The 27,188-nt window shown below is 31.6% G+C and overlaps 1 protein-coding gene across 1 annotated transcript in view; it reads left to right on the top strand.

The window, feature by feature from the left end:
• Window positions 1-26,207, top strand: part of LOC126880566 (clotting factor G beta subunit-like) — a 39,581-nt gene extending 13,374 nt beyond the window's left edge. Inside the window, exons 5-7 of the mRNA XM_050644516.1 lie at window positions 3,173-3,411; window positions 12,799-12,974; window positions 22,182-26,207. Of these exons, the coding sequence (XP_050500473.1) occupies window positions 3,173-3,411; window positions 12,799-12,974; window positions 22,182-22,400 (634 nt within the window). The 3' untranslated portion in view covers window positions 22,401-26,207. The remainder of the gene's footprint in view (window positions 1-3,172; window positions 3,412-12,798; window positions 12,975-22,181) is intronic.
• Window positions 26,208-27,188: the final 981 nt, after the last annotated feature.

Below are 27,188 nucleotides of genomic sequence, written 5' to 3'. Positions count from 1 at the left end.
TAATGACATTTTTGAGTCCTTTCTATTAAAATATTATGTTTTTCATTGATACTTTACGACAGAAAATTAAAATTTGTTTAAATAAACACCAAATCACTGTAAAATCGCATAAAATAACATTTTGAGAAAAAAAGAAGAAGAAGATTGTTTGACCTTAAATATCTTATTTTTACGTCCCGCAGAAGCTATATACCAATTTTCAGACAAATCGGAGATCCAAAATTTTTTGCCTGAGTGATTTGACATGGAATGTACCGATAACTTATGAAAAAAAGACAATAACTTCTAGCAAAAAACAGTAGATACAGCACAGAATATAAAGAATTAAACAAAACCATTAAAAAGAAGGTAACGGAAGACATTGAGAAGGGGCTTTCATTGGTAAATGCATTCGATGAAAAGTTTGGTCAAAGCCTGGATAATTTTATTTCCACCTTGTTTAATTGCCTGGATCACTATTATGTCATGGCCAGAGGATTTATTATTTTTCATTTCTGAAAGTGTTTTATTTCTTTTTAACTTCATATGGAGTTACTTGGTAACACCATATGAATTTACACTTGTTAGACAGATATACTTGATCATGTTAGTATAGCCATGGTCTATTCGGCATTCTGTCAATACTTTTAACATTTTCTGCTGCACCATTACTTTTGGTAACACCATTACTTTTGATTCCTGGTTTGTGATTTTCGGCAGGAGCTGATCTTGCCTTTCGTTGGTACTCTCATACATTTCGCGATAAAACGATTCGACAAGGAGACTCGCTCAGCCCATTGTTATTCAATATGGTGATGAATCAAATAATTCACGAAGTAAGAAAACGACATGGATACCACATGGGAGCGCATAAAATCACGATACTATGCTATGCCAATGATGCAGTACTAATTGCTGATAACGAGGATGACCTACAAAGGCAGCTCCACACTTTCAATCTCACAGGAAATAAACTTAATATGAGAATATCAGTAGAAAAAACTAAATGATAAGTAAAGAGCCGCGTAGATGCAAGTTAGAAATAGACGGCAAAATTGTAGAACAAGTAATGAAATTCAATTACCTAGGAGTAGAGATCACTAGTGACAGGAATATAAGAACAGAGACCACAATACAAGCAACAAAAGCGGCAAGAGTAAGTGGTTGCCTCCGAGAAACGATATTATTATGGAGAAACGAATATCTGACCATGGAAAGCAAAATAAAAGTATACAAGACAACAGTAAGACCTATCCTAACATATGCAGCGGAGACAAGGACCGATACAAGAAAGACGAAACAACAAATCAACAATATCGAAATGAAAGTATTAAGATCAATAGCGGGCATATCATTAAGAGACAGACAAAGCAACAGAAGTATACGAGAACGTTGCAAAATTCAAAATATTAACAGGTGGATAAAAACAAGAAAGAAAAACTGGAACGAACATATAAACCGAATGGAACCAGACAGATTAGCGAACATCTGTAAAAACAACAAGCCGTATAGCAGAAGACCCGTTGGAAGGCCACCGAAAAGGTGGAAAGACAATGTACAGTCAACAACAACTGAAACAGAATAAGAGGCAGACAAACAGGAGTATACCTAGTCGCACGAAGAAGAATAAGAAGAAGAAGAAGACGATACGGCAAAATTGATGATTTCGGCTCTATCAGCAGCAATGTTGCCATCTTTGTTTCTTATTCTGTACATATTTTTGTTGTCAATGTTATTCGTATTTTTAGCCTCAAATCTTTTAAACTTTTGTTTTCTAAAATTATTTGAGTTATTTCTCTTGTTTTGTTTTCTTTTATGTCTTTTCGGATTAATCGGTGGATAAATTTATTTAATTTCTACAATGCTGTGTAGTTGGAGTCGTATTTTTCGTCAGCTGTCTTCTTATTATTAGCTACAGTAGGAAAAATTAAAAAGAATACCCATGAACGAACATATAAAACACGCTGTATTTTCCTGTCACCGTGTCACACAAAAAATTGGTCAGCGCAAGTACATGTAATAATTATTATTACATGTACTTGCGCTGGGCAATTTTCTTTGTGACACGGTGACAGGAAAATACAGCGTGTTTTATATGTTCGTTCATGGGTATTCTTTCATTTTTCCGACTGTAGTTAATATTTCAGCCAAATAAAAAATCGTTCATTAATTACCTTCTCCATACTTAAGGCTTCCTTACCCTTAAAAGTGTAAGGCATTCACGGTTTTGGAGTAAAAGCACCTTTACATACCGCGGTTCTTCTTCTTCGTTTTATCCACTACTGCTTGCCATACTTGCTTCACTTTTCATTATCATCCTTTCGAACCATATGACCGACCAAGCAAGTTGTCTTTGTTCGACTTCGTCTAAGACCGATACAACATTACATTGTTCCCAATCGTTTCTCAATATATCTCTTCTCGTCACTCCCAAAACCAATCTTGGGTATTGCTGCATTGCACACGCTTGTATCTTACTTTTGTCCCTGTTACTTAAAGTCCAAGTTTCTGAGCCTGACAGTAGCACGAGCTCGTATACATTGTTAAATATTTTGATGCTGATACTGATCTTTATTCTTCGAATAAATGCTTTGTTTAATGCGTAGTTAACTTTAATAACATTCGTTACTACAAAATTTCTCTTTTGTTGATTTCTGTTTCCATTTTGTAACATATGGGATGCATACTCTGAAGAGGGTTTCGTATTAGAATATAGTTCTTGATTCCAAACAGCTTTTCATAATAACAATTTTGAATATTATGAAAAATAAAGCTACTTTACTCATGAGCGAAATTCATATTTTTGACATACCTCGTAAATTTTTCATAAAATTTGATATCTGATGGTTGAATCTTAGGTCTTAGACCATGCAGAATTTTTTATGAAGAATAACTTATTTTCGTAAAATTAATAATAAAAAAGTTTTCCACATGGTTCCAACATACAGGGACATAATATACATACAGTAGGAAAAATGAAAGAATACCCATGAACGAACATATAAAACACGCTGTATTTTCCTGTTACCGTGTCACACAAAAAATTGGTCAGCGCAAGTACATGTAATAATTATTGTTACATGTACTTGCACTGGACAATTTTCTTTGTGACACGGTGACAGGAAAATACAGCGTGTTTTATATGTTCGTTCATGGGTATTCTTTCATTTTTCCTACTGTACATATTTTCTAGTGATAAGCCACAATTTCTAAGAGCTGGAGTAATAGATGTCAACGACGTGTCAAATGAGCAGGTACGATATATCGACTCTATTATAATTAATCCTGAATTTAAGCGCTCAGCGATATACAAATTATACAACGATATAGCACTTGTTAAGGTCACAGAAGATTTCAACTTTAATAAATTTGTAAGTCCAGTATGTTTATACACTAGCAGTGAGAACCCAGATGAACAAGGTATTCACACAGGTAAGTCAAAAAACTAGCTTCTTCTTAAAGTTCCATCTCCTATCGGAGATTGGATATCATAATGGCTATGTTCACTTTATTGGCTGCTGCTCTGAACAGTTGTAATGAACTACAGTTAAACCATTCTCTAAGGTTCATCAGCCAGGAGGTGCGTCTTCTTCCTATGCTTTTTGTTCCTTGGATCCTTCCTTGCATAATAATTCTTAGCAACTCCTTCAATATTTTTCTCCTCTGGTAATGTGACCCAAATATTTCAGTTTTCTTGTTTTTATACTGTTCATAATTTCTAACTTAAACGTCGTAGCACTTCAAGATTGGTAATCCTTTGAACCCACTGAATTTTCAATATTCTTCTGTAAGACCACATTTCGAACGTTTCTATTTTTCTTATGTGTTGTCTCTTCAATGTCCAAGCTTTCATTCCGTATAGTAATATAGAATCTTAGAGCCCTCAATCTGAGAGGCAACTGAAGGTCTTTGTTTGTAAGCAGTGTCTTCATTTTTATAAATGCTTGCATTGCAGTTTAAATTCGGACTTTAATTTCTTTGCTTTGGTCATTTTTGTCATCCACCGAGGTTTCCAAATATTTGTAAGTCTTTACTTTTTCTATTTGGGTTTGCTTTATCATTAACCTTTCATTTCCATGTTGTGTTTTTGAGACAATCATAAATTTAGTTTTTTTCTTGTTTATTTTTAGTCCATATCGAATGCAATAATCGTTAGTTCTATTTAACAATAATTCTTGTAGCGATTTTAGGGTGTCTGCCATTATAACGGTGTCATCAGCGAATCTTATGTTATTTACTATTCTTCCGTTCATAGAGATTCTATCACTTAGTTCCGCTATCGCATCCTGAAATATGGCTTCACTGTACACGTTAAACGGTAGCGCCGACAGAAAACAACCCTGTCTTACTCCTCTCTTTATAACAATATTCTCGGACTGTTGTTCTTCTATCTTTAAATAATTAGCCTTTTGATTCCAATACAGATTGACGATAATTCATAAATCTCGTCTGTCTATATCTCTGTTTTTCAATAATTCTATTAGTTTTTCATGTCGGACCCTGTCGAACGCTTTTTCGAAGTCGATGAAACAGGAATAAATATCCAGGTTCATATCTAAGCATCTTTGAGAGGGGACATTAAACGCAAACAATGCCTCTCTTGTTCCAAGTTCTTTGCGGAACCCAAATTGGCTATCATCAAAATCATCTTCTAGCTTTCTGTATAATCTTCCATGAATCACCTTTAGAAATATTTTAAGGGTATGGCTTATAAGTGATATTGTCCTATAGTCCGAACAATCTTTGGCATATATTGTTTTTGGTATTGTTACAAAGGTGGACACCAACCATTCCTGAGGGATTTTTCCGGTTTTATATACTTCATTAAACAGATCCAGTAGTACAGGCAGAGTTTCATTGTGTAGACATTTCAGTAATTCTGCAGGTATTTCATCTGGACCTACAGTTTTTCCGTTTTTTGCGTTTCGTATTGCTTGTTCGATTTCTTTCATTATGATCTCTGGTCCCGTTTCGCTGTCAATTTCTTCCGGTTCTTGTCTATTATCCTCAAACAGATCTGTTATGTATGTCTTCCACTTTTTTTATTTCTCTTTGACTTCTATAATAATTTTTCCATTTATGTCTTTAAGAAGAAAAAAGCCATCTTTCTTTTTTCGCTGTGTATATTTGTGATTTCCTTTATATTGTATATTATGAATAACTAACTAGCTATGGTATGATATTTGAAATCTAAATTTTTCTTTTTCTGCAAATAATACAGTCACTAAATTGTCTTGCATTAAGTAATTTTTTTCCATTTGTGATTCCTTTTGGAGAAGATAAATTTTTGAGTATTTTACAGGAAGTATAAACAAGTATAGGGTAAACATCAATGAACTGTTCCAATTAAATTTTAACATCATATTATAAATCTAAAAAAGCTTTCAAAAAACTTTCTAACGAACTCAAAAACTTTCTCGTATGGCTATTATTGGTTCTAGGCCTGGATCCCCCCTACCAAAAAAAAGTTTATTAATAGCAAGCTGAAAATTAGATGTATGGGAACACTCAAACAGGGGAAGTTTTAATTGTGGAACGTGATTTTAATTGTGGAACGTGTCATCCTGAGAAGTTTATGATTGTGAAAACTAGCAGGTTGTTTTTAAGTTTATTCGTATATAATATCACAAGAGAGAAAATTTTGCCGGCAATATTTTCGACTGGTATGAAAGTTTGTTGCCTGGCAATTTTCGCGAATTAAATTTTGACTTAAATCACGAGACGTCAGTCTAGTGATTTTGTCAAAATTTCATAAGCGAAAATTACCAAAAGGCGACGAACTTGAATGAAACCAGGAGAAAATTTTGCCGGTAAATAATTTTCTCTCGAATGATATTCGACAAGACTATTTCACGAGACAATTAATGCACCATATCAACGAGATATAAGTTTTATTTATTTGTTATTACCAGACACCTTCGTGACGGATCTGTCATAATTTTGTCTCTGAGAAATCACGGGCAGGAAGTAGTTTTGTCAGTAGGAAACGTGGCGTTGCTATGACGTTTTATCAGTTAAAACAGTCTAGTGAAATAGTCAATAGCAAAATTTATTTATATATGAAAAAATGTTTGTCCGACAGATATGTTGGGCATTTTATTAAGTCCGACACGTAAAACATGTCAAATGACAGGAATTATGTTGGTGGTAAATAGCAGTCTGATTTTGGCATGAATGTTTAATGAAAGGGTAACAAATAAATTGGAAGTTCTGTACGACAAAATACATTAGTACAGGAACCGAAGCTTTTCACATCGCAATTTTTACAGAATGGATCGATTTGTTGAAAATTTGAGAATAAGTAGTGGATAGTCTAAGGATCAAAATCTATATGATGCCGAATTGCGCTTTTACCATGGGGGTGGTTTCCACCCCATCTCGGGGGTGGAAATTTTTGATTATATTTTGACCGCAAAACTTGATAAAAACGTTCATTCTAAGTAAGAAATGTTCTATACATTTTTTTGATAAAATCAACGGTTTTCGATTTATTCGCTGTCGAAAGTGTTAGTTTTATATCGAAAAAATCAATGTTTTTAAATATTATACTAATTTACGATTCACTCAATTTTTGCCATAGAAAAAAAATTTTTCACACCATGTTCTTGGAAATTAAATAACCTATAATTTCATATTTAAACATTTTTTCGTATCTCTGATGCTAGTCTTTCTATTCTGAAGAAAATTGCATTTTTTACCAAACTACAAAAATTCGTTATTTGTTTTTAACTCCAGTTTTAAAAACTAATCATTCTAAGCCAAACTTCCAGAATCTATTAATAATACATAAATAAATAAGAATAAATAAGGCTAATGACTAAAAACACCGCTAACTTACATTATTATGCTTCCAATTGGATTTCTCCTTTTTTTTTTCAAAAAAATATATTGATTATTTAACCGTAACTTTTTCATTTTTGGTCTTAGAAAGTTTGGTAAAAAAGAATTTTGTAGGTTTTTACAAGGTCTATATAAGGCTGTTAATATTAAATCCTTTTTAAGTTCTCAGTCGCAAAAAGAGGTGACTTTGAAAGGGTTGGTGAAGGTGGTTTTTGCATGTTATTACAAGTTTTAATTGTCAATAGCTCACTCAATTTTTGCCGTAGAAAAATTTTTTGCAAATTGTCTTCTTAGGAATTAAATAAGCTACAATTTCATGTTTAAACATTTTTTCGTATCTCTGATGCTAATCTTTTTATTCTGAAAGAAAGGGCATTTTTTTTAACTGATGATTCTAAGCCGGTCAAACTTCTAGAACCTATTAATCATACACAAATAAAGAAGACCAAATAAGGTCAATGACTAATTTAAATTAGGGTGATGATTAGGAGGTTGTGTCGGATCACTTCTTAGCTGAAAGAAATAGGGACTAACATTCTTTTCATTATAAGTCACTTAATTATTGAGTTAGAGATTTTTTTATTTCTGGAGATAGATATTTTAAAATACTTTAAATTAGTTTAAGGGGACGGGTACGTATTTTCGGCTGCAATGCTATTCAAATGGGGATTCATTTTTTTCGAATCCTGAAAAAACTAATAAGTATTTTTTTAAAATTTAAACGCAGAATGAAAGATTACGTTATTAGCGAGGGCCAAAAGTTCCTGAGAACTTCTATAATGTTTATTTTAATAAGTTACAGGGGTGAAAAACTAAGAGAAAATTTAGTGTAATTTTTAATTTCAAATATCTCATTCAAAATAAACTTTTTATTTATCATAAGGGACTTTTGGCCCTCGGTAATAATTTAGCCTTTCATTCTGCGTTTAAATTTTTCAAAAATATTTATTGTTTTTTTCAGGATTCGAAAAAAATGAACACAATGTCCGTGGTAATATTTTACAAATCTATCTTTGTCTTACAACGCACTCAGTCGAATAGAATATTGTCAGCATATTGTCAGTCAGACAGTGACAATCAGTGACAATTTTAAATATTTGACATGGTATCGGGAATATTTTAAGTTGTTGATTAAATAATATTGATACATTTAGGGCCGGTTGTTCGAACGCTAATCAAGAAGTTGATTATAATCAATCATTTATTGTAATCAATTCTCTTGATGGGAATCAAATCGCGACATGAAAAATACATGTAAAACACTAATCAGTTATTGATTGTAGGTAAAACAGTAATTAAAATATAGCCGCAGCTCTTAAATTATTAAAAATTGCTTATTATTATTATTAATTTGTAAGTAAAAACAAGAAATTAACATCAGAAAGAGTTTAATTATGTTTTATTTTAAATTAAAACCAAAATAATAAAATAAATCAGTCAACATAACCTCAAAATGCGACATCTGTCAGAAGTACGCTTAATCAAATATAATTGTAATTAAATATTTGATAATGATCAGTTTTGATTAGCGTTCGAACAATGATCACTATCAAATATTTAATTACTGTCAAAACTGTCAATGTCAACGTTGGTTGGGTTGCTAAAAACATAATTGATTACAATTCTGAGACTATAATCAATTAATATAACAATAATTATTAACATAATTGATAATAAATCTCATAATTTTAATTAATTATGTTTTCAGCAACCCAAACAAAGTTGACATTGACAGTTTGGTGACAGTAATTAAATATTTGATAATGATAATTGTTGATTAGCGTTCGAACAACCGGCCCTTAGGCCCGGTTGTTCGAACGCTAATCAACATTGATCACTATCAAATATTTAATTACTGTCACAACTGTCAATGTCAACTTTGGTTGGGTTGCTGAAAACATAATTGATTATAATTATGAGATTAGTTAGTCAATTAACATAACAATTATTAACATAATTGATTAACTAATTTCATAATTGTAAACCATAATTATGTTTTCAGCAACCCAACCAAAGTTGACATTGACAGTTGTGAATAGGGCCGGTTGTTCGAACGCTAATCAACATTGATCACTATCAAATACTTAATTACTGTCACAACTGTCAATGTCAACTTTGGTTGGGTTACTGAAAACATAGTTAATTATAATTATGAGATTAGTTATTCAATTAACATAACAATTATTAACATAATTGATTAACTAATTTAATAATTGTCATCAATAATTATGTTTTCGGCAACCCAACCAAAGTTGGCATTGACAGTTGTGACAGTAATTAAGTATTTGATAGTAATCAATGCTGATTAGCGTTCGAACAACCTGCCCTATGTGTAGGTATTTGATAAAAATAATTGATTTAAGACGTGAACTTAATAAAAGGTTATTTATTGTGCATTATTTGTGGAAGATCCAAGCAGATAATACATCAGGATAATATATTCTGTGATCCAAGTGTTTTGTTGTTAAAGATGTTCAAAATTGTAAGCGTTCCATTGTAACAATATATTATTAAAAAATAACTTTAACACTTGTCCTCTTTTCTCGATTGGGTATTAGTTTTTGTTGTACATATAAATTATTACAATCACTGAATACATATTTAGTGAAAAAATTATTAGTAGTAATTGCACAAGAGCTCTAAAATTATCGAATTTTTCCCGAGTCACACTTTGACAGTTTTAATTTCACGACCCGAACCCGAAGGAGAGTGAAATTATGTCAAAGTGCCACGAAGGCAAAAATTCGATAATAATTTTAGAGATCGAGTGCAATTTGTTGAGATTATTTCATGAATAAAACTGTTCAAAACCAAAATTGTATTGTAATTTATTTATGTAAGTACAAATTAGTACAATTAAACACACAGTTATTATAAATATTTGACGGTTGAAAGTCATCACTTTTATAATTTTTAAAACATTAATTGTCATTAATGTCACTGAATGTACTTTTTCGTAGCAACGAAGGGCATCTGACATAATATACTTGACGACGGGATATTATCAAAAATTATCGGGTATAATATCACAAGAGAGTGAGAATAAATTGAAAATAATGCGACAGTTTTTCGAAAATTTGTTGTCTGGCAATAGACACGAGAGCCCGCAGGGCTCGAGTGGCTATTGCCCAATGACAACAAATTTGAGTAAAAATGAAGCATTATTTTCTTATTTATTCTTACTGTCGTGTGATATTCGTAAGATTATTTTTTAATACGTATATTATGGATACTTTCTTAAATGTGACAGTTTTCAAAACTAGGAAACTGGTTGCCATTAAACAGAAACAATCTACTTAAAAAAATTCTATCGGTAATTTTCTACAGTAGATAATTCCATGGGCGGTTTCTCCATTGGTTCACTTGTGCAGTGAACACCCAATCAAATTTCATTAAAATACATATTTTTAAAAATCTCATAAATATCATTAAAATGTTTTTTCTTAAATCTCATAAATATCACAGTATCATTAAAATATAACTGTATTTATTAATCACATAATTTGTTTGCACAACACCGCTACGCTAGATGCACGTGGTAAGTGCAGAATTCAAATTAAACTCAGCCACTATACAGTAACCCTATAGAAGAACGAGAGCTCTCAAATCCGTGAACCAGGGATTCTCCTATCTTAAAACATTGACGATTTGTGCACTGCACACAGAGACCGGGGCGAAGCGTTTCGATTCACAGTTTGGCATTTTCTGTTGTGGGATTTTACTAAATACAATATTGGTAGGTAGTTTTTTTAGGATGGTGGAGCCTTATTCAGTGAAGTTTATAAAAGAAAATGCAAATAGTTTTGAAAATCGAATTCTTATAAAAATAATGGACTCACTTGGCCGGAGATAAACTTGGTACAAGAATGTGCAATAAGAAACAAAAAGTTTAAACATTGTTTTATAGTTGAACAATATAGAAAAACTTAGTGATTATGTGGGTGTGATAAACTACATTCTTTATTTTGTTTTACATGTATAGTATTTTCAAAGAATAAAACTATAATTTCAATCTCGGTCGTTGGATGCCGTTAATATAAACGGATTTTTAAACAGTTTTGAGAAAGCCATTTCATTATTCGTAACTTCTGCCTCCACCTTCACCACCGAAAAAGCGCCATCATTCAGTAGGTATCATATTCTTCACAAAACAAAAAAAGTGTGTGACATCCTGATTAATCGGGTCAAAGATAGGTTTCATTTTACAGAACATCTTTTGGCGAGGCCCCAAAAATTTTTCGCCTGCGGCGCGTATTCACCGTTCGTATAATTAGATTCTTTAATTAAACACCCTCCTTAAATTACCACGAGCCGCCACTGGATAATTCTCAGTATAATTTTAATCTGATTGGACAGAATTAAACACGTGATCAAATATGTGGAAGTTAAAATCATCAAAAAATAATCAGTTTAATTTTTATTTCTGTAGCTTTTTTCTATTGGTCAGAATCTCCTATGAATGAAATAATCACATTTATTAACTGAATTAATATTGGAATTATACAAATAACAGTTATCCAAGAACATTCAAAAGCCATCTCTTTAAGTTAATGATGACATTTTCAAGTAGAATGACATTCTAGTAATGCTTATATATATCCATACCAGTGTGAATTTTACTACACGTAATTTGCCGTGTAGAGACAGAAAAGTAGGGATAGCCGTAAAATATTTCCGAATTATGTACCGATGGCCTTAAACAAGTTATCCTCGAAAAATGCATAGTTTTCCCGTCTTTTGACTTTGAAACTACAATATTTAGTATTTGACGAAGAAGAGCTACCATATAATAAAGTATAACTCGATTACCATTGGCCTTAAAGAAAATTAGAAACAGCTATTTTGTTTATTTTTTCAGAAGGCACATTTTTGTTAAGCAAAGTTGTTTTAATAAAACGAAAACTTCTTGAGTTATTAGCAGAAAACTGATTAAAAACATTGATTTTTTCGATATAAAACTAACACTTTCGATAGCGAATAAATCGAAAACTATTAATTTTATCAAAAAAATGTATAGAACGTTTTTTGCTTACAATGAATGTTTTACCAACTTTTGCGGTCAAAATAAAATAAAAAATTTCCACCCTCGACATGGGGTGGCAACCACCCCCATGGTAAAAGCGCTTTTCGGCCTGATATAGATTTTGATCCTTGGACTATCGACTGCTTATTCTCAAATTTTTAAGCAAATCGATCCATTCTGTAAAAATTGCGAGGTTTTGCCCTATTCTAAGCTTCATTACTTGGACTACATGGGACGTTTTCGTAGTCTGACGTTCGAAACCTGTAACCTGTTCCACAATTAAAACTTTCCCTGTTCCAGTGTTCCCGTACATCAAAATTTGTCCCACTAGACACCGTTGAGCTATTACCAAATTTTCAGCTTGCTATTAATAAACTTTTTTTGGTACGCGGAATCCAGGCCTATTATCTGTAATACCAGTGTGCCCAGAGTAAATTTACTGTGTTACTTTCTAAAGACATCTAAAGATTCTAAAGACAGTTCCAAACTAACTTGGTTGCATTTCGATTGGATTCCAGTGCCTTTAATGCTGCTTTGCTATCCAATATAATTATTATGGATCTGTTCCATATAACTAATAAATTATACCTATATTCTTCATCATCGTTGGCTCTACAACCCATGGTGGGTCTGGGCCTGTTCCAGAATCAGCTTCCATTCCTTCCTATCCATCGCCTTGGTTTTCCAATTTCGTACTCTTAATACTCGTTCGTAAGTCGTCTTCCACCTGGTCCTTAAATCTTGCTCTGGGCCTGCCTCTACTTCTCAATCCATCCGGTCTCTGGCTATAAATGTGTTTCGACGGCTCCACCTCATTCATTCTCTCTAAGTGGCCTAGCCACCGCAGCCTGTTTATTTTGATAGATCTCCAATATAATTTTTATGGATCTGTTCCATATAACTAATTAATTATTCCTATATTTCTATTTAATCTTATTCGATTCTCTATTTTGTAGGATGGGGTTATACTGATTGGTCTGAGAAACAAACGCACATGATAAGACTTTACCTAGATTTCGATAGTAATGAAAGTTGCAATAACACTCTCTTTCCTATGGCAGAAAGTGTAATATCAGAGGGTACAGAAAAAAATAAGATAGTATGTGCTGGAGGAAAGAAAGGCGGATGCCAGGTAATGTATTTTATGCTCAATGCCTTTTATATATAGGATCTTTAAGCTAGCGGGGACACATGAGTGGAATCCAATTTAAGTTACGCCATATTGTATCATCCATTTTTACTAATTTATTACCACGATAATAATTTTTCACCTCTAAACTACCCAATAATTCTATTAGGTTAATATTTAAGGCGAAAAAAATCTGTTTTTATAATTATTTCACTGTACTAACAATCAAAATAATAATAATGTTTATAAACTTCCTAGTTACCTCCTTCAGTTTTTTCGAGCAGGGAAGCATGTTGCTCTTTAAGTATTAAAATCCGTTAACATCGACTTAACATTGCCTTACAAATGTATATTGTAATCAATACTATGTATTTTTGATGACTTTATTTTAACTAGTGGGCTAGTTTCATTTACTACACAGAATGTCACTGAAGATGTTCTGACTAGATCGAAAACGTTCTGATGTTTTTTAATTCATTTTGATAACTTTATTAAAGTTTCAATAAATTAGCCAACTTCTAAATGGTCTACTTTTTGTTCAGAAAGATTTTAAAAAATTTGAACTTTTTTAAAAACATTTATATTGCAAATTTATTATGCAAAATCTGTTAGGTCGATTTTAATGAAATTTGGTAGAACATTTAAGTAAGCTATTAGAATTTTCTAAGCGAATTACTAAGGTTCTAAGTGCTACCAAAGTGGTTTTAAAGATTTTAATTGTTTTATTAATGTTCCGGGCAGCATATTTACACATGCTAGCGTGTGCAGACACCATGGTGTTGAAATCAGTTAGGGTTTGGAAAAACAGTACATTTACAGATGCTAGCGCGTGTTGACACCACGGTGTGCCACGGTGTTGAAATCAGTTAGGGTTTGGAGAAACAGTACGTTTAAAGATGCTAGCGTGTGTTGACACTATGGTGCTGAAATCAGTTAGGGTTTGGAAAAACAGTACATTTACAAATACTAACAGATTTGGACACCAGAGTGTTGAAACCAGCTAGCTTTTTTAGTGGTTATACATGCATAGATGCTAACGGCTATTGACATTGAATTTATATACCTACTGCTGTGGAAAAATATTTAAGTGATTTAGGTATTAATAAATAATTAAACGTTGTTGGGATATAAATATTAATATATTAACACAAAAGAACATCATAAAAAATAATGTTGTTTCCCTGAAGCTATTTCCTTGTGGCATTTTTATAATTAACCATTTAGATGGGAAATAACCCACAATTCAATTGAAAAAAATAATTTATGTTAACGTTTCGACGCCCAAATCGGGTGTCGTTGTCAAAATACAAAATACTACTAAATTAAACAAAAATTTTGTTGCTTAGTAAAAATTTATTCTAATAATTTATTTAATCTGACTCATTTATATCGGCAATTCAGACATATATTATACATTTTAAAGTATTTTTTACTAAGCAACTTCAATTTTCTTTAAATTTAGTAGTATTTTGACAACGACACTCCATTTGGGCGTCGAAACGTTAATAAAATTATTTTTTTTTAATATAATTGTGGCTTATTTCCCGTCCAAATAGTTAATTATAAAAAATAATATTAGATTAATGAGCAGATCCATGCCCTTTAGCGTTAGGTTGGTTCTCTGTGATGTTTCTCATCAGGTTTCTGCTTCTTTTTTTCCTTTTGTTGCCTCGGTTTTGGAAAAATAGTACGTTTACAGATGCTAGCGTGTGTTCACACTAGGGCACTAGGGTGTTGAAATCAGTTAGGGTTTGGAAAAACAGTACATTTACAAATACTAACAGATTTGGACACCAGAGTGTTGAAACCAGCTAGCTTTTTTAGTGGTTATACATGCATAGATGCTAACGGCTATTGACATTGATTTTATATACCTACTGCTGTGGAAAAATATTTAAATGATTTAGGTATTAATAAATAATTAAACGTTGTTGGGATATAAATATTAATATATTAACACAAAAGAACAACATAAAAAATAATGTTGTTCTGAGGCTATTTCCTTGTGGCATTTTTATAATAATTAACTATTTAGATGGGAAATATGAATAGATAATAACACCCAAGACTTTACCCGTGAGGACTACTTCATTACTCACGGGTCATTACTCACGGGCTGAAGTAAGGTTCAAGTAGTGCATTCCACTTTTAGTATATTAGTTGTATATAAACCGCAGATAATAGTATATTATTCAACGAGCTTCATCATGCAATGATGGCTATTACTCACGATGATGAAGTTTGCGCCACGAGCCAAAGGCGAGTGTCTTAATTCATCAGAGTGAATAATAGCCATTACGTGCGAGTATAATCCTATACTTTTTCTATGACCTTTTTTTATTTTAATTAGTAAAAACATGATTATCAACTACTCGAGATTAAAATTATACAGAATTATAAAAAATGTAACAATGGTTGAGTATACTTTTACGTTTGTACCTTGTTTAATATGTATGAATTTTGACCTTTTTTATCATCTCATTTTTAGTGAGAGTGACATTAGCGCATTTGCTGTGTTTATTGGAATTTATAACTTACACTTATTGTGTTTATTTTATAAAGTTATATTGTCTTAAATATATTATAACATTGTTATAACATTATATTATATTATATAGTTAAATCTAAAAACGTACATTATAACTTTATAACATACGTCCACCAATAATAGCCATTTCTTATTTATTACATTGACAATACGTAAAAAGTGCTTAAAATTTTCGTAAACGAAGAGGAACTTGAATTTGACTATTTCTTGTTGAATTTTTACAATACATAAGACAGTATTTGCCGTTTTTTTAAATTTTATAAAGCAACATTTATTTTTGTATATTATAATTTTAATCTCGAGTACCTAGCTGACAATATTATTTTTTTTACTAATTAAAATAAAAAAGGTCGTAGAAAAAGCATAGTATTCTACTCTCATGTAATGGCAATTACTTACTCTGATGAATTACGAAACTCGCCTTCGGCTCGTACCGCAAACTTCATCGTGAGTAGTAGCTGCTTATCAATGCATGCTCGTGGAATAATATACTATGAAGACCTAAGTGGAAGAAGGGGGTATGTACCATTTTCTAAAATTTTGAGTTTCTTAGCGAATAAAGATGGTATATAACTTCACTATCATATTACACTTATACTGTATCTCTAAAAAGCCTAATAAGAGATATTCTAGTGGATGAACGAGGTATTTAACATTTAAAATACGATTCTTGAATGGAAGAAGGAGGTCTGAAATATTTTTCGTCTTTTTCATGTTTAAATTGTTTATAACTCAAAAATATTAACTTTAGAGAAAAATTGCAAAAGACTTTTTTTGTTTTCAATGATCAAAAGAACCTAAAATAATGTACCCGGATTGAAAAAATTGATTTTTTTAAATTTGTTTAAATTTTTTTTATTAAATGTAGCTAAATAACTACGAAATTATGGTATTTAGATATATGGAATATAACACGAAAAATAGTCAGCATTTCTTAAGGACTTCAAAACGCAAAAATATACAGGGTGTTCCATTTGAAAAAAGAAAATTCATTAGATTTACAGAAAAACGGAAGTTCTGACAACAATGTAATTGTCACTATTATATCGGCCGCATTAGAAAACCCTTTGTCACCAAAATCTATAAAAAATCGTGCATGCCGTTTCCGAGATAATTGAGGCTTTCCATATATAAAACTCAGTCTGTGTAATATACTCCATTTAATAATACAAGGCAAGGTATACGGAAGAAGAAAGGCCAGGTCGAATAAGACCGTCATGGCTTAGACACCTGTGAGAATGGTTTAACAGATCCTCTGCATCCCTTTACCGAGCTGCTATTAACAAAATTACTATAGCCTTGCCAATATAAATGAGTCAGATTAAATAAATTATTACAAGAATTTTTACTAAGCAACAATATTTTTGTTTAATTTAGTAGTATGTATTTTGTATTTTGACAACGACACCCAATTTGGGCATCGAAACGTTAATAAAATTATTTTTTTCAATTTAATTGTGGCTTATTTCCTAGTTTTTCCTATCTAAATAGTTAATTATTATAAAAATGCCACAAAGAAATAGCCTAAGAACAATATTATTTTGTATGTTGTTCTTTTGTGTTAATATATTATTGTTTATATCCCAACAACGTTTAATTATTTATTAATACCTAAATCACTTAAATATTTTTCCACAGCAGTAGGTATATAAAATCAGTGTCAATAGCCGTTAGCATATTATTATATGCATGTATAACCACTAAAAAAGCTAGCTGGTTTCAACACTCTGGTGTCCAAATCTGTTAGTATTTGTAAATGTACTGTTTTTCCAAACCCTAACTGATTTCAACACCCTAGTGCCAACACACGCTAGCATCTTTAAACGTACTGTTTCTCCAAACCCTAACTGATTTCAACACCGTGGCACACCGTGGTGTCAACACGCGCTAGCATCTGTAAACGTACTGTTTTTCCAAACCCTAACTGATTTCAACACCGCGGCACACCGTGGTGTCAACACGCGCTAGCATCTGTAAATGTACTGTTTTTCCAAACCCTAACTGATTTCAACACCCTGGTGTCTACACACGCTAGCATCTGTAAATATGCTTCCGGTCATATTTGAGAAGAAGCATAAGTCAATTATTATTACTGAAGGTGTCACCTAACTTTGTCTGCAAAAATCCGAATGCCACCTCTCACATCCAAAAATACACGTTTTTTTACAGATTACTCCTGGTCTATCAATAGTTCTGTTACTGCAGTATTAATGGAAATTCAGGGACAAATCTTTAGTGTAGAATGGAGATTGAAGTCCTAGATTTGCGTAAATATTGCATTAACCATTGGATAAATATCAACAGTTTTCCATAATTAAGTATAAGTATTATAATCCACTAAATATCTTTATTTCTTAACTATCTTGACAATTTTCCATACATCAAAGACATAAAAATGCCGATTAATCATATTTTACTATTCAAATTACAGTATAGTCGTGACGTAATCGCACCCTTTATATTTATTGGTTAGTCAGTCGATCTGGGCAACCGTAGGAACCGTGGTCGTTTTTAATTCCCCTTTCAACGTTTTCTTTTACTTTAATCATTTAGAAAGCATTTAAGCCGTAAAAAGACACATCTCTATTAGTCCAGGGCGCATTTGTTTTGAGATGGACGTTGAGAGGTGACTTATATTTTTTTTGCAGAAATTGCTTTGAGTTAACTCATATAATAATAATTGAGTTATCGTCCCACTCAAATAGGTCCGAAACATTGTTTAAATAATCCAAATGTCAAAAAATTAAGGAAAAATTCGATTTTTCCTCGTTTTTTGATTATAACTTTAAAAGTATTCACTTTCAAGAAAAGTTTCACTTACATAAAAATTGCGCAATTAAATTTACTATAATATAGGATTACTTAAAAATTTTGAAAATTGTCACCCTTGTTGCAAAATAGCAATAATTGAGAAAAAACCATAAAAAAACGAGTATCTGCATTTTACGTTTTTCAACCATTTATGCTACACTTTGGACGTTCGTATTTTACCCAGTAAAACGTTATACTATATTAAAACAATGCTGTAAATTTCATTAACATCGGTTTAATAGATTTTGCAAAATAAATTTTGCAATCCAGCTTTCGCAAAAAAAATAAATTTTTTCAAAATGTTGCAGGACTGAAAATAAAGCAGATAGCAGGTTGAATTTTTTTTGCATATAGAAGAGTACTGCACCTTTCATTTGTAATTTGCAACATTAAAATCAGTTAACTACCACGGCGTCAGGAATTTTTTTAAATAAACATTAGTTTTTGGTGCTACGCGCAGGACAACGGTGTTCGATTCACACATGTTGATTTCCACCAAAATTTCTTCCAATCTTTATCTAATACATATATTATTTTCTTACTCTATATTTTGTTGTATTTTAATATTTTCATTTCACAAAAATCAACCTAATTTGATTATTGTTTGTGAAATATTTTTTAAAAAATTGCATATGTTTAAGAATAATATTTTTTTATTCTCTAAGTTAAAATATATGAACAAAGAAAGTTTTTGCTAAAAAAAGTGTGATTTCAAAGGACAAAGTATGCGTTTTTATTTTCAATAAACAAATTTATTTATTTATATCGAAATGTACTAAAAATTAAAATTTATCAATCATTATCAAAGGTCATTGGAATGCCCAGTCAGAGCAAACGTATCCACTGTCTTGCGCGTAGCATCAAAAATTAATGTTTTAACCGATTTTAATTTTGCAAATTTTAAATGAAAAGTACAGTATTCTTACATAAGTAAAAAAACATCAACTTGCTGTCTGTTTTATTTTCAGTCCTGCAGCATTTTGAAAAAATGAATTTTTTTTGCGAAAGCTGGTTTGCAAAATTTATTTTGCAAAATCTATTAAACCGATCTTAATAAAGTTTACAGTATTGTTTTATTATACGATACAGTTTTTTCTATGTGCAATATGAAGGTCCTATGTCTAGCACAAATAGTTGAAAAAAGTAAAATGCGAATACTTGTTTTTAATGGTTTTTTCGTAATTATTACTATTTTGCAACAAGGGTGACAATTTTTAAATTTATAACTAATTCTATATTGTAGTAAATTTAAATACGCAACTTTTATGTCAGGGCAACTTTTCTCGTAAATGAATACTTTTAAGGTTATAATCAAAAATCGAAGAAAAAATCGAATTTTTCCTTCATTTTTTGACATTTTGATTATTGAAACAATGTTCCGGGCCTTTTTTAGTGGGAGGATAACTCAAATATTATTATATGAGTTATTTTCAAGCAATATCTGCAAAACAATTTGAGTCACCTCTCAACATCCAAATGTACCGGGTGTCCCAATAAGAATGGCTCTCGGCCATATCTCAGGAACCGTTTAGAGTACAGCTTTGAGAAAAAAATATTTATAACTGAAGTTGCCTTGGGAAAAGCCTGGAAATTATTTTCATAACTGTAGGTCCACCGCTAGAGGGCGTAATCGAATATCAAAAATTTAAAAAACAAAATTTTACAAAATTTACCTAATGAAAGGGCACTGGAAATCCAATCATCGCATTCTTCATAAAATTCTGCTCATATTTGATTTCACAAGTTTAATAAGAGGTGGGGGTGAGGGGACCTTCTTATGAAAAAATGGCTGTAAGTCCGGTTTTGCTAAATCGAATTTTGCTTACTTGGTCTTGTTGAAAACAGCTCTTTTTCGTCAATGTATGTGTCCTATTTTGGAAATAGCCCAATAAGTAATATGCAAGCTAAGAGGCGCTATTTAATTATTTTCAGATATCTAGTTTTGTTTGGAAAATATTAAATACAAGTATGCATTTTTAATCTTGTATTACACAATTAGACCGAAATAGCAACATAATACCGAAAACCGCATGTCGATACCTTTTTCTATCTCGAGTTATCTCAAGAAATGTGTAAATTTTAAACATAACTGTTACTGTCACCTGTAAACGACGTTAAGGAAAAGTAGTGTGCTGTGGAAAAAACAAATAAACATTTCCCAGATGTAAACGTATATAATTAATTAAAACAACAATAAGACAAACAACACTATAAAATATAACAAAGAAATAAAAGCAACTATAGTATTTTTACTACAAAAGCGATATTACGTAGGTCAAAATTTTTGACGTAAGAGAACTGTCAAAACATTAGAATGTGACTTTTCATTATTGCCATGTTTATTATAAACATGGCAATAATGAAAAGTCACATTCTAATTCTAATTTTTGACGTAAGAGAATTGTCAAAACATTAGAATGTGACTTTTCATTATTGCCATGTTTATTATAAACATGGCAATAATGAAAAGTCACATTCTAATGTTTTGACAGTTCTCTTACGTCAAAAATTTTGACCTACGTAATATCGCTTTTGTAGTAAAAATACTATACTTACTTAGTCTTAGTGACTGCCTAAATGTTCAAATTGTTGCCCATCATTGTCGATGCAATCATTTACTATTTCAAGAGTAGATTGAATAGCAACATATTTAACTGTTTTAGACTTTTATTTATGGGGACGGATTAAAGACGTTATTTTTGCCGCTAGGCCCACTACTCGAGAAAACATGATCGAGAATCTAGAGAATACGAAACGCTATTCAAAGTATTGCGAAAAGCAGAAATTGAGACTGCTGTTCAATCTACTCTTGAAAGAGTAAATGCTTGCATAGACAATGATGGGCAACAATTTGAACATTTAGGTCGTCAGTAAGTAAGTAGTTGCTTTTATTTCTTTGTTATATTTTATAGTGTTGGTTGTCTTATTGTTGTTATAATTAATTATATACGTTTACATCTGGAAAATGTTTCTTTGTTTTTTTTTCCATAGCACACTACTTTCCTTAACTTCATTTACCAGTGACATTAACAGTTGTTTAAAATTTACACATTTCTTAAGATATCTCGAGATAGAAAAAAGGTATCGACATGCGGTTTTCGGTATTATGTTACTAATTTGGTCTAATTTTGTAGTACAGGATTAAAAATGCATACATGTATTTAATATTCTCCAAAGAAAACTAGATTTTCGATAATAATTAAATAACGCCTACTAGCTAGCATATTACTTATTAGGCTATTTCAAAAATAATACTTTTACATTGACGAAGAAGAGCTGTTTTCAACAAGACCAAGTATGCAAAATTCTATTTAGCAGAACCGGACTAACAGCCATTTTTTCATAAGAAGGTTCCCACTCACCCCCACCTCTTATTTGCAAAGGTAGACTTAAACTGGTGAAATCAAATATGCGCAGAATTTTATGAAGAATACGATTATTGGACTTCCAGTGCCCTTTCGTTAGGTAAATTTTGTAAAATTTTGATTTTTTAATTTTTGATATTCAATTACGCCCTCTAGCGGTGAACCTACAATTATGAAAATAATTTCCAGGCTTTTCCCGAGGTAACTTTTGTTATAAATATTTTTTTCTCAAAGCTGTACTATAAACGGTTCCTGAGATATGACCGAGAGCCATTCTTATTGGGACACCCGGTACTAATATTTTTACAGATGCGCCCTGGTCTATACGTAATTTTTATTTAATACGTATTGCACCCAGCATAGTCTGATTTCTCATACATTGATTCAAAACGTCTTTGTAGTCTTATTCAGAAGGCAAAATATTAGCAATTATTTTTTTCTAAAATATATGTGTATTTTTTACATTTTGCTTGTTATATTTTTTAGGTTGAATCTGGCGGTCCTCTGCAGATATACCGCAATGATAGTAATGAGAAACCATGCATGTATGATACAGTAGGAGTCTCATCCTACGGACTTGGCGTTTGTAACAGGTTTGGACTACCAACGGCTTTTACCAGGATTTCCAATTATATCACATGGATTCAAGTTAATGTCTGGCCTCAAGTAGATCTATCTACTGACGGGAGTCCTACAGCCGCATAATGCATTTCTATCTCCACCTTTTTCGGTCCGTCCATTCCTCCTCATTCATGGCTCTATCTCTCATTATTCCTCTGATTCCTTCTCTCCATTCTAATGCTGGTCTTGCTCTCATTCTTCTATTCCATGGAGTTCCTCCTATTCCATTGTTATGGCCTGCTTTGACCATCGTTCATATTTTCTTAGTCCAAAGCTGTTTGGAAAATATTGTATCTACGGTATTGTAAATCGTTCATGTTCTTCTTTTTATTTATTCAGATCAAGTTTGGATATCCGACTCGCTCTTCTTAGATAGTCCATTTCTACTAGTTCCAGTATTTTCTTCTCTTTCATCGTCATTTGCCAACATTCAGATCTGTACCTCAAAATTGTTTCTACAACCGACTTGTAGATTGTCATTTTTGTTTGTAAACTAATTTTAGTTTTAGGAGACCAAATTAACAAATGTCTTTGTACTATATTTCAGCACTGGTGTATTTTTTGCTGGATGTCCCGTTTCGATGTTCCTTCCTTCACTATCACTGTTTCAAGATATTTAAATTCTTCGCATTTTTTTATATGGAATAATAATTCTTCTGGCTTCGAGTAGATACGAGCAGTGATTTGTCTTAACTAGGTAGGTATGTACAACGAATAGTATTATTTTAGCAGTAGGTAGTTAAATACAATAAATGCACATATAGTCCATTGAAATGTTACATTTAGGGTTGCATTTCTTAGATGAGTCAATTTTAGTTTTTTTAATGTGTAGAAGGGTTCAGTAGAAGCTTAAGTTAAGTTTTTGCGGTCGCCACCCTTGTCCCCCGGTCGCCATATTGGAAAAAGGGGTGCAAGAGCTTTCTTGCTGTATCTCCTAAACTAGCAATCCTACAGAAAATTTAATTACACATAAAATGTAGCAAATTAAATTTTATACAATTTTATATCTATTACTTTTTATCGTCAAGTGACCAACAAAAAAGTTATAAACAAAAATATGAGAAAATTTTGTAAGAAGTTTCCTTTAGGAGGTTTCAACTTTTTTTACGTTCATTTCACAATAAAATACCATCATAGCGATTTTGTAGAGGATATTTCAATGAAAAATTTTCAGTATAAAGTTGTTTAATTTTATTTATTATCTAGGTTTTACAGCTTTCCAATCTTGACCAGATTCTCGAATTCTCATAGGAATACAATAAAAAAATACTTTTCTATCTATACAGGGTGTAACAAAAATATAGGTCATAAATTAAATCACATATTCCAAGACCAAAAATAGATCTATTGGACCTAACTTACCTTAACACAAATGTGCACATAAAAAAAGTTATAGCCCTTTGAAGTTATAAAATGAAAATCGATAACTATTCGAGATTTTTTATTGAAAATGGACATGTGGCATTCTTATGGCAAGAACATCTTAAAGAAAAATTATAGTGAAATTTGTGCACCCCATAAAAATTTTATGGGGGTTTTGTTCCCTTTAACCCCAAAAACTTTTGTGTACGTTCCAACTAAATTATTTTTGTGGTACCATTAGTTAAACTCATCATTTTTAAAACTTTTTGCCTCTTAGGATTTTTTCGATAAGGCAGTTTTTATCGAGTTGCGGCTTCTTTTTTATTATGTTTACATAAAAATTTTTTGGGGGTTTTGTTCCTTTATACCCCCCAAATGTTTGTGTACGTTCCAATTAAACTATTACTGCGGTACCATTAGTTAAACAAAATGTTTCTAAAATTTTTTGTCTCTTAATATTTTTTCGATAAGGCACCTTTTATCAAGATGTGGCTTCTTCTTTAATATGGTTCAAAATATGCCTAAAAATGTAAATTATAAATAAATTTTCATACGATTACAGTCTCCATAATCGTACTTAACCATTTAAAAATATGTGGTGGATTTGACTAATATTCAAAATATCTCAATAAAAACTGACTTTTCGAAAAAGTACTAAGAGGCAAAAAAGTTTTAAAAACATTGTGTTTAACTAATGGTATCACAATAATAATTTAATTGGAACGTACACAAAATTTTGGGGGGGTTTAAAGGAACAAAACCCCCATAAAATTTTTATGGGGTGTCAAAATTTTACTATAATTTTTTTGTAAGATACTCCTGCCATAAAAGTACCACATGTCTAGTTTCAATAAAAAATCTCTAGGAATTTTCGATATATTGGAAAAAATCGATTTTCATTTTGTAACTTCAAAGGGCTGTAACTTTTTTTATGTGCATATTTATACTAAGGTAAGTTAGGTTCAATCGAACTATTTTTGGTCCCAGAATATGCGATTAAATTTATAAGAAAATCTACGGTTTCGTTTTGATTAATCGAAATTTATTAGTTAGTCGAAATTCATTTCGATTAAATTTATGACCTGTATTTTTGTTACACCCTGTATATTAGTCGAGCGGCAGCAATTGTTATGCCGACCACGAAAATCAAATTTAAGGTGAATGACCAATTTTGGTCTATTCTTATGTTTTCGAGGTCGCTGAATCCGAATATGAAGTTTATTTTTATCTAGATTGGGTGGAACATGTTCAAAAATCACATTTTATACAAAAATGCCGAAAATCAATTTTGATGATTTTTCAAATTTACCTAGCTGTATCTTTGGTCCCTGTAAATATTTCCTTTTACTGTTTCATCTTTGAAGTATGTAGATAACAATGAAATTTGTCCAAAATGTTCAAACACATTAAAAAAGGAGTTGTTAGTTTTTAAACATTTTGTCATCATATTTCGTTAGTTTCATGTTTACTTAAAAAAGCTGAGTGACAAACTTTTTAGTTTATAATTTTAACCAACACAACAATAAAATATAATTCATGAAGAAGTTTTTTGGAAAATTTTAAGTCAAAATATACAATAGGAAAAAACTTATGTTACTTCATAGACAAGCGGCACACCCCAAAAAACGCTTATATCTTGAGATCCTGACCACCGTGTGGTGAATGGCTAATTTTGATCACACTTTATGATTTAAATATCAAAAATTCGTTTTTTGCTCTTCTTAACAACTTTGCATTTTGCGGTTGCGTCATTCTTCTTCTGAACCGGCGAATTTGTCCTCAAACAACTTCTTGGGCCTTTTCTATATATGCTTAGGATTATAAGTTTCATAGTGGGGAGAAGGTCAAAAACAGATTAATAATAGCATAGGAATGTTAAAATCATAATAAATTGTATGAATAAAAAATATATATAGATAGAAAAGTAAGCCTAACCTTTGTTTTTATTGTATTCCTATGAGCATTCGAGAATCTGGACAAGTTTGGAGCGCTGTAAAACCTATATAAATAAACAGAATTAAACAACTTCATAGTGAAAATTGTTCGCTGAAAAACCCTCTACAAAATTGTTTAATGTTATGTTATTTTAAATGAACTAAAAAAAAGTTATAACCTCCAAAATGAAACTTGTTAAAACATTTTAACATATTTTTGTTTATATCTTTTTTGTTGGTCACTTTACGATAAAAAGAAATACAAACAAAATTGTAGAAAATTTAATTTGCTACATTTTATGTTTAATTAGATTTTCCGTAGGCTTGGTAGTTTACGAGATATATCGCGAAACCCCTTTGCACCCCATTTCCAAGATGGTGGCCGGGGGACAAGGGTGGCGACCCCAAAAACTTAAACTTAAGCTTCTACTGATCCCCCTACACATTAAAGAAATAAAATTGACTCCTCTATCAAATGCAAGGTATGGCTTAAAAAATGTAACATTTTAATGGACTAATAAATTTGTTACATTTTTTAAAATAAAGTTTTATTTAAAATTAATTTTTTATGTAAATAAATGTTGTATAATTCATTTTTAACTAGTTTTAATTTGCCTATTGACTGATACGGACCTCCAGGGAATTCATTGTATATAAGGGCTTGGACGCACCTATCATGCAGCCTTAAGGTCAGACTCCGGTCCGATATTGGTCCAAAGATCTGGTTGGTGCGGGATCGGACACATGTCATGCTCACTTCCCGATTTTACATTACCCTATCTAGCCAATCGATCATGGAAGGTGATGTTGAAACATTTCAATAATCCATAAACCAATTGAACGCATATTCCAGTGGTTTGACTACCTCCTCCACCAATTTTAGTTGAAATGATTTCATCTAAAATTGGTGGAGGAGGTAGTCAAACCAATGGGCGCCGTAAATTATCGCGCCGTAAAAAATAGCCCGTGTGGCCAAAGCCTAAAAGCCGAAGAACAGAAAAGCTGCAGGTAAAGACGTAATACCAAACGAATTACTAAAATACTGTGGAGCAGCAATTCCAACAATTACAACATTAATTCACAAAATCATAAAACACAATAAAATACTGGAAGAATGGAGAAAAGAAGCCAGAAATATAGAGATATAGAGTTGACACAGATGTATCAACTGGTTAAATGCTAGGTACCCTAAAACTTACAGCTAAAATTCTACAAGAACTAATGAATCAGAGGATAAGTTTAGCAGATGAACAACAGGGTTTTCGTACTGGAAGATCGTGTACAGATGCAACATTCGTCATAAAGTAAATTACTGAGAAATCCCTAGAGTATAATAGACCAGCATTTCTGTATCTGATTGACTTGAAGAAATCATTTGACATAGTCAGACTCAAAGATGTAATTCATCTTCTGTATAGTAGAGAAGTCCCCCTAGATATCATAAAAACCATTGATAGCATCTAACAAAACAACAAAATGAAAGTCAGAATTGATGGACAACTTACAGAATTTATAGACATGGGCAGCGGAATAAGACAGGCAGACCAATTGAGTCCTATTCTCTTCAATTTAATCA

The sequence above is a fragment of the Diabrotica virgifera genome, chromosome 2 (genome assembly GCF_917563875.1).
Source record: "Diabrotica virgifera virgifera chromosome 2, PGI_DIABVI_V3a".
Taxonomy (NCBI): domain Eukaryota; kingdom Metazoa; phylum Arthropoda; class Insecta; order Coleoptera; family Chrysomelidae; genus Diabrotica; species Diabrotica virgifera.
The sequence above is the reverse complement of the archived record's forward strand: the minus strand, read 5'-3'. Positions and strand labels throughout refer to the sequence as shown.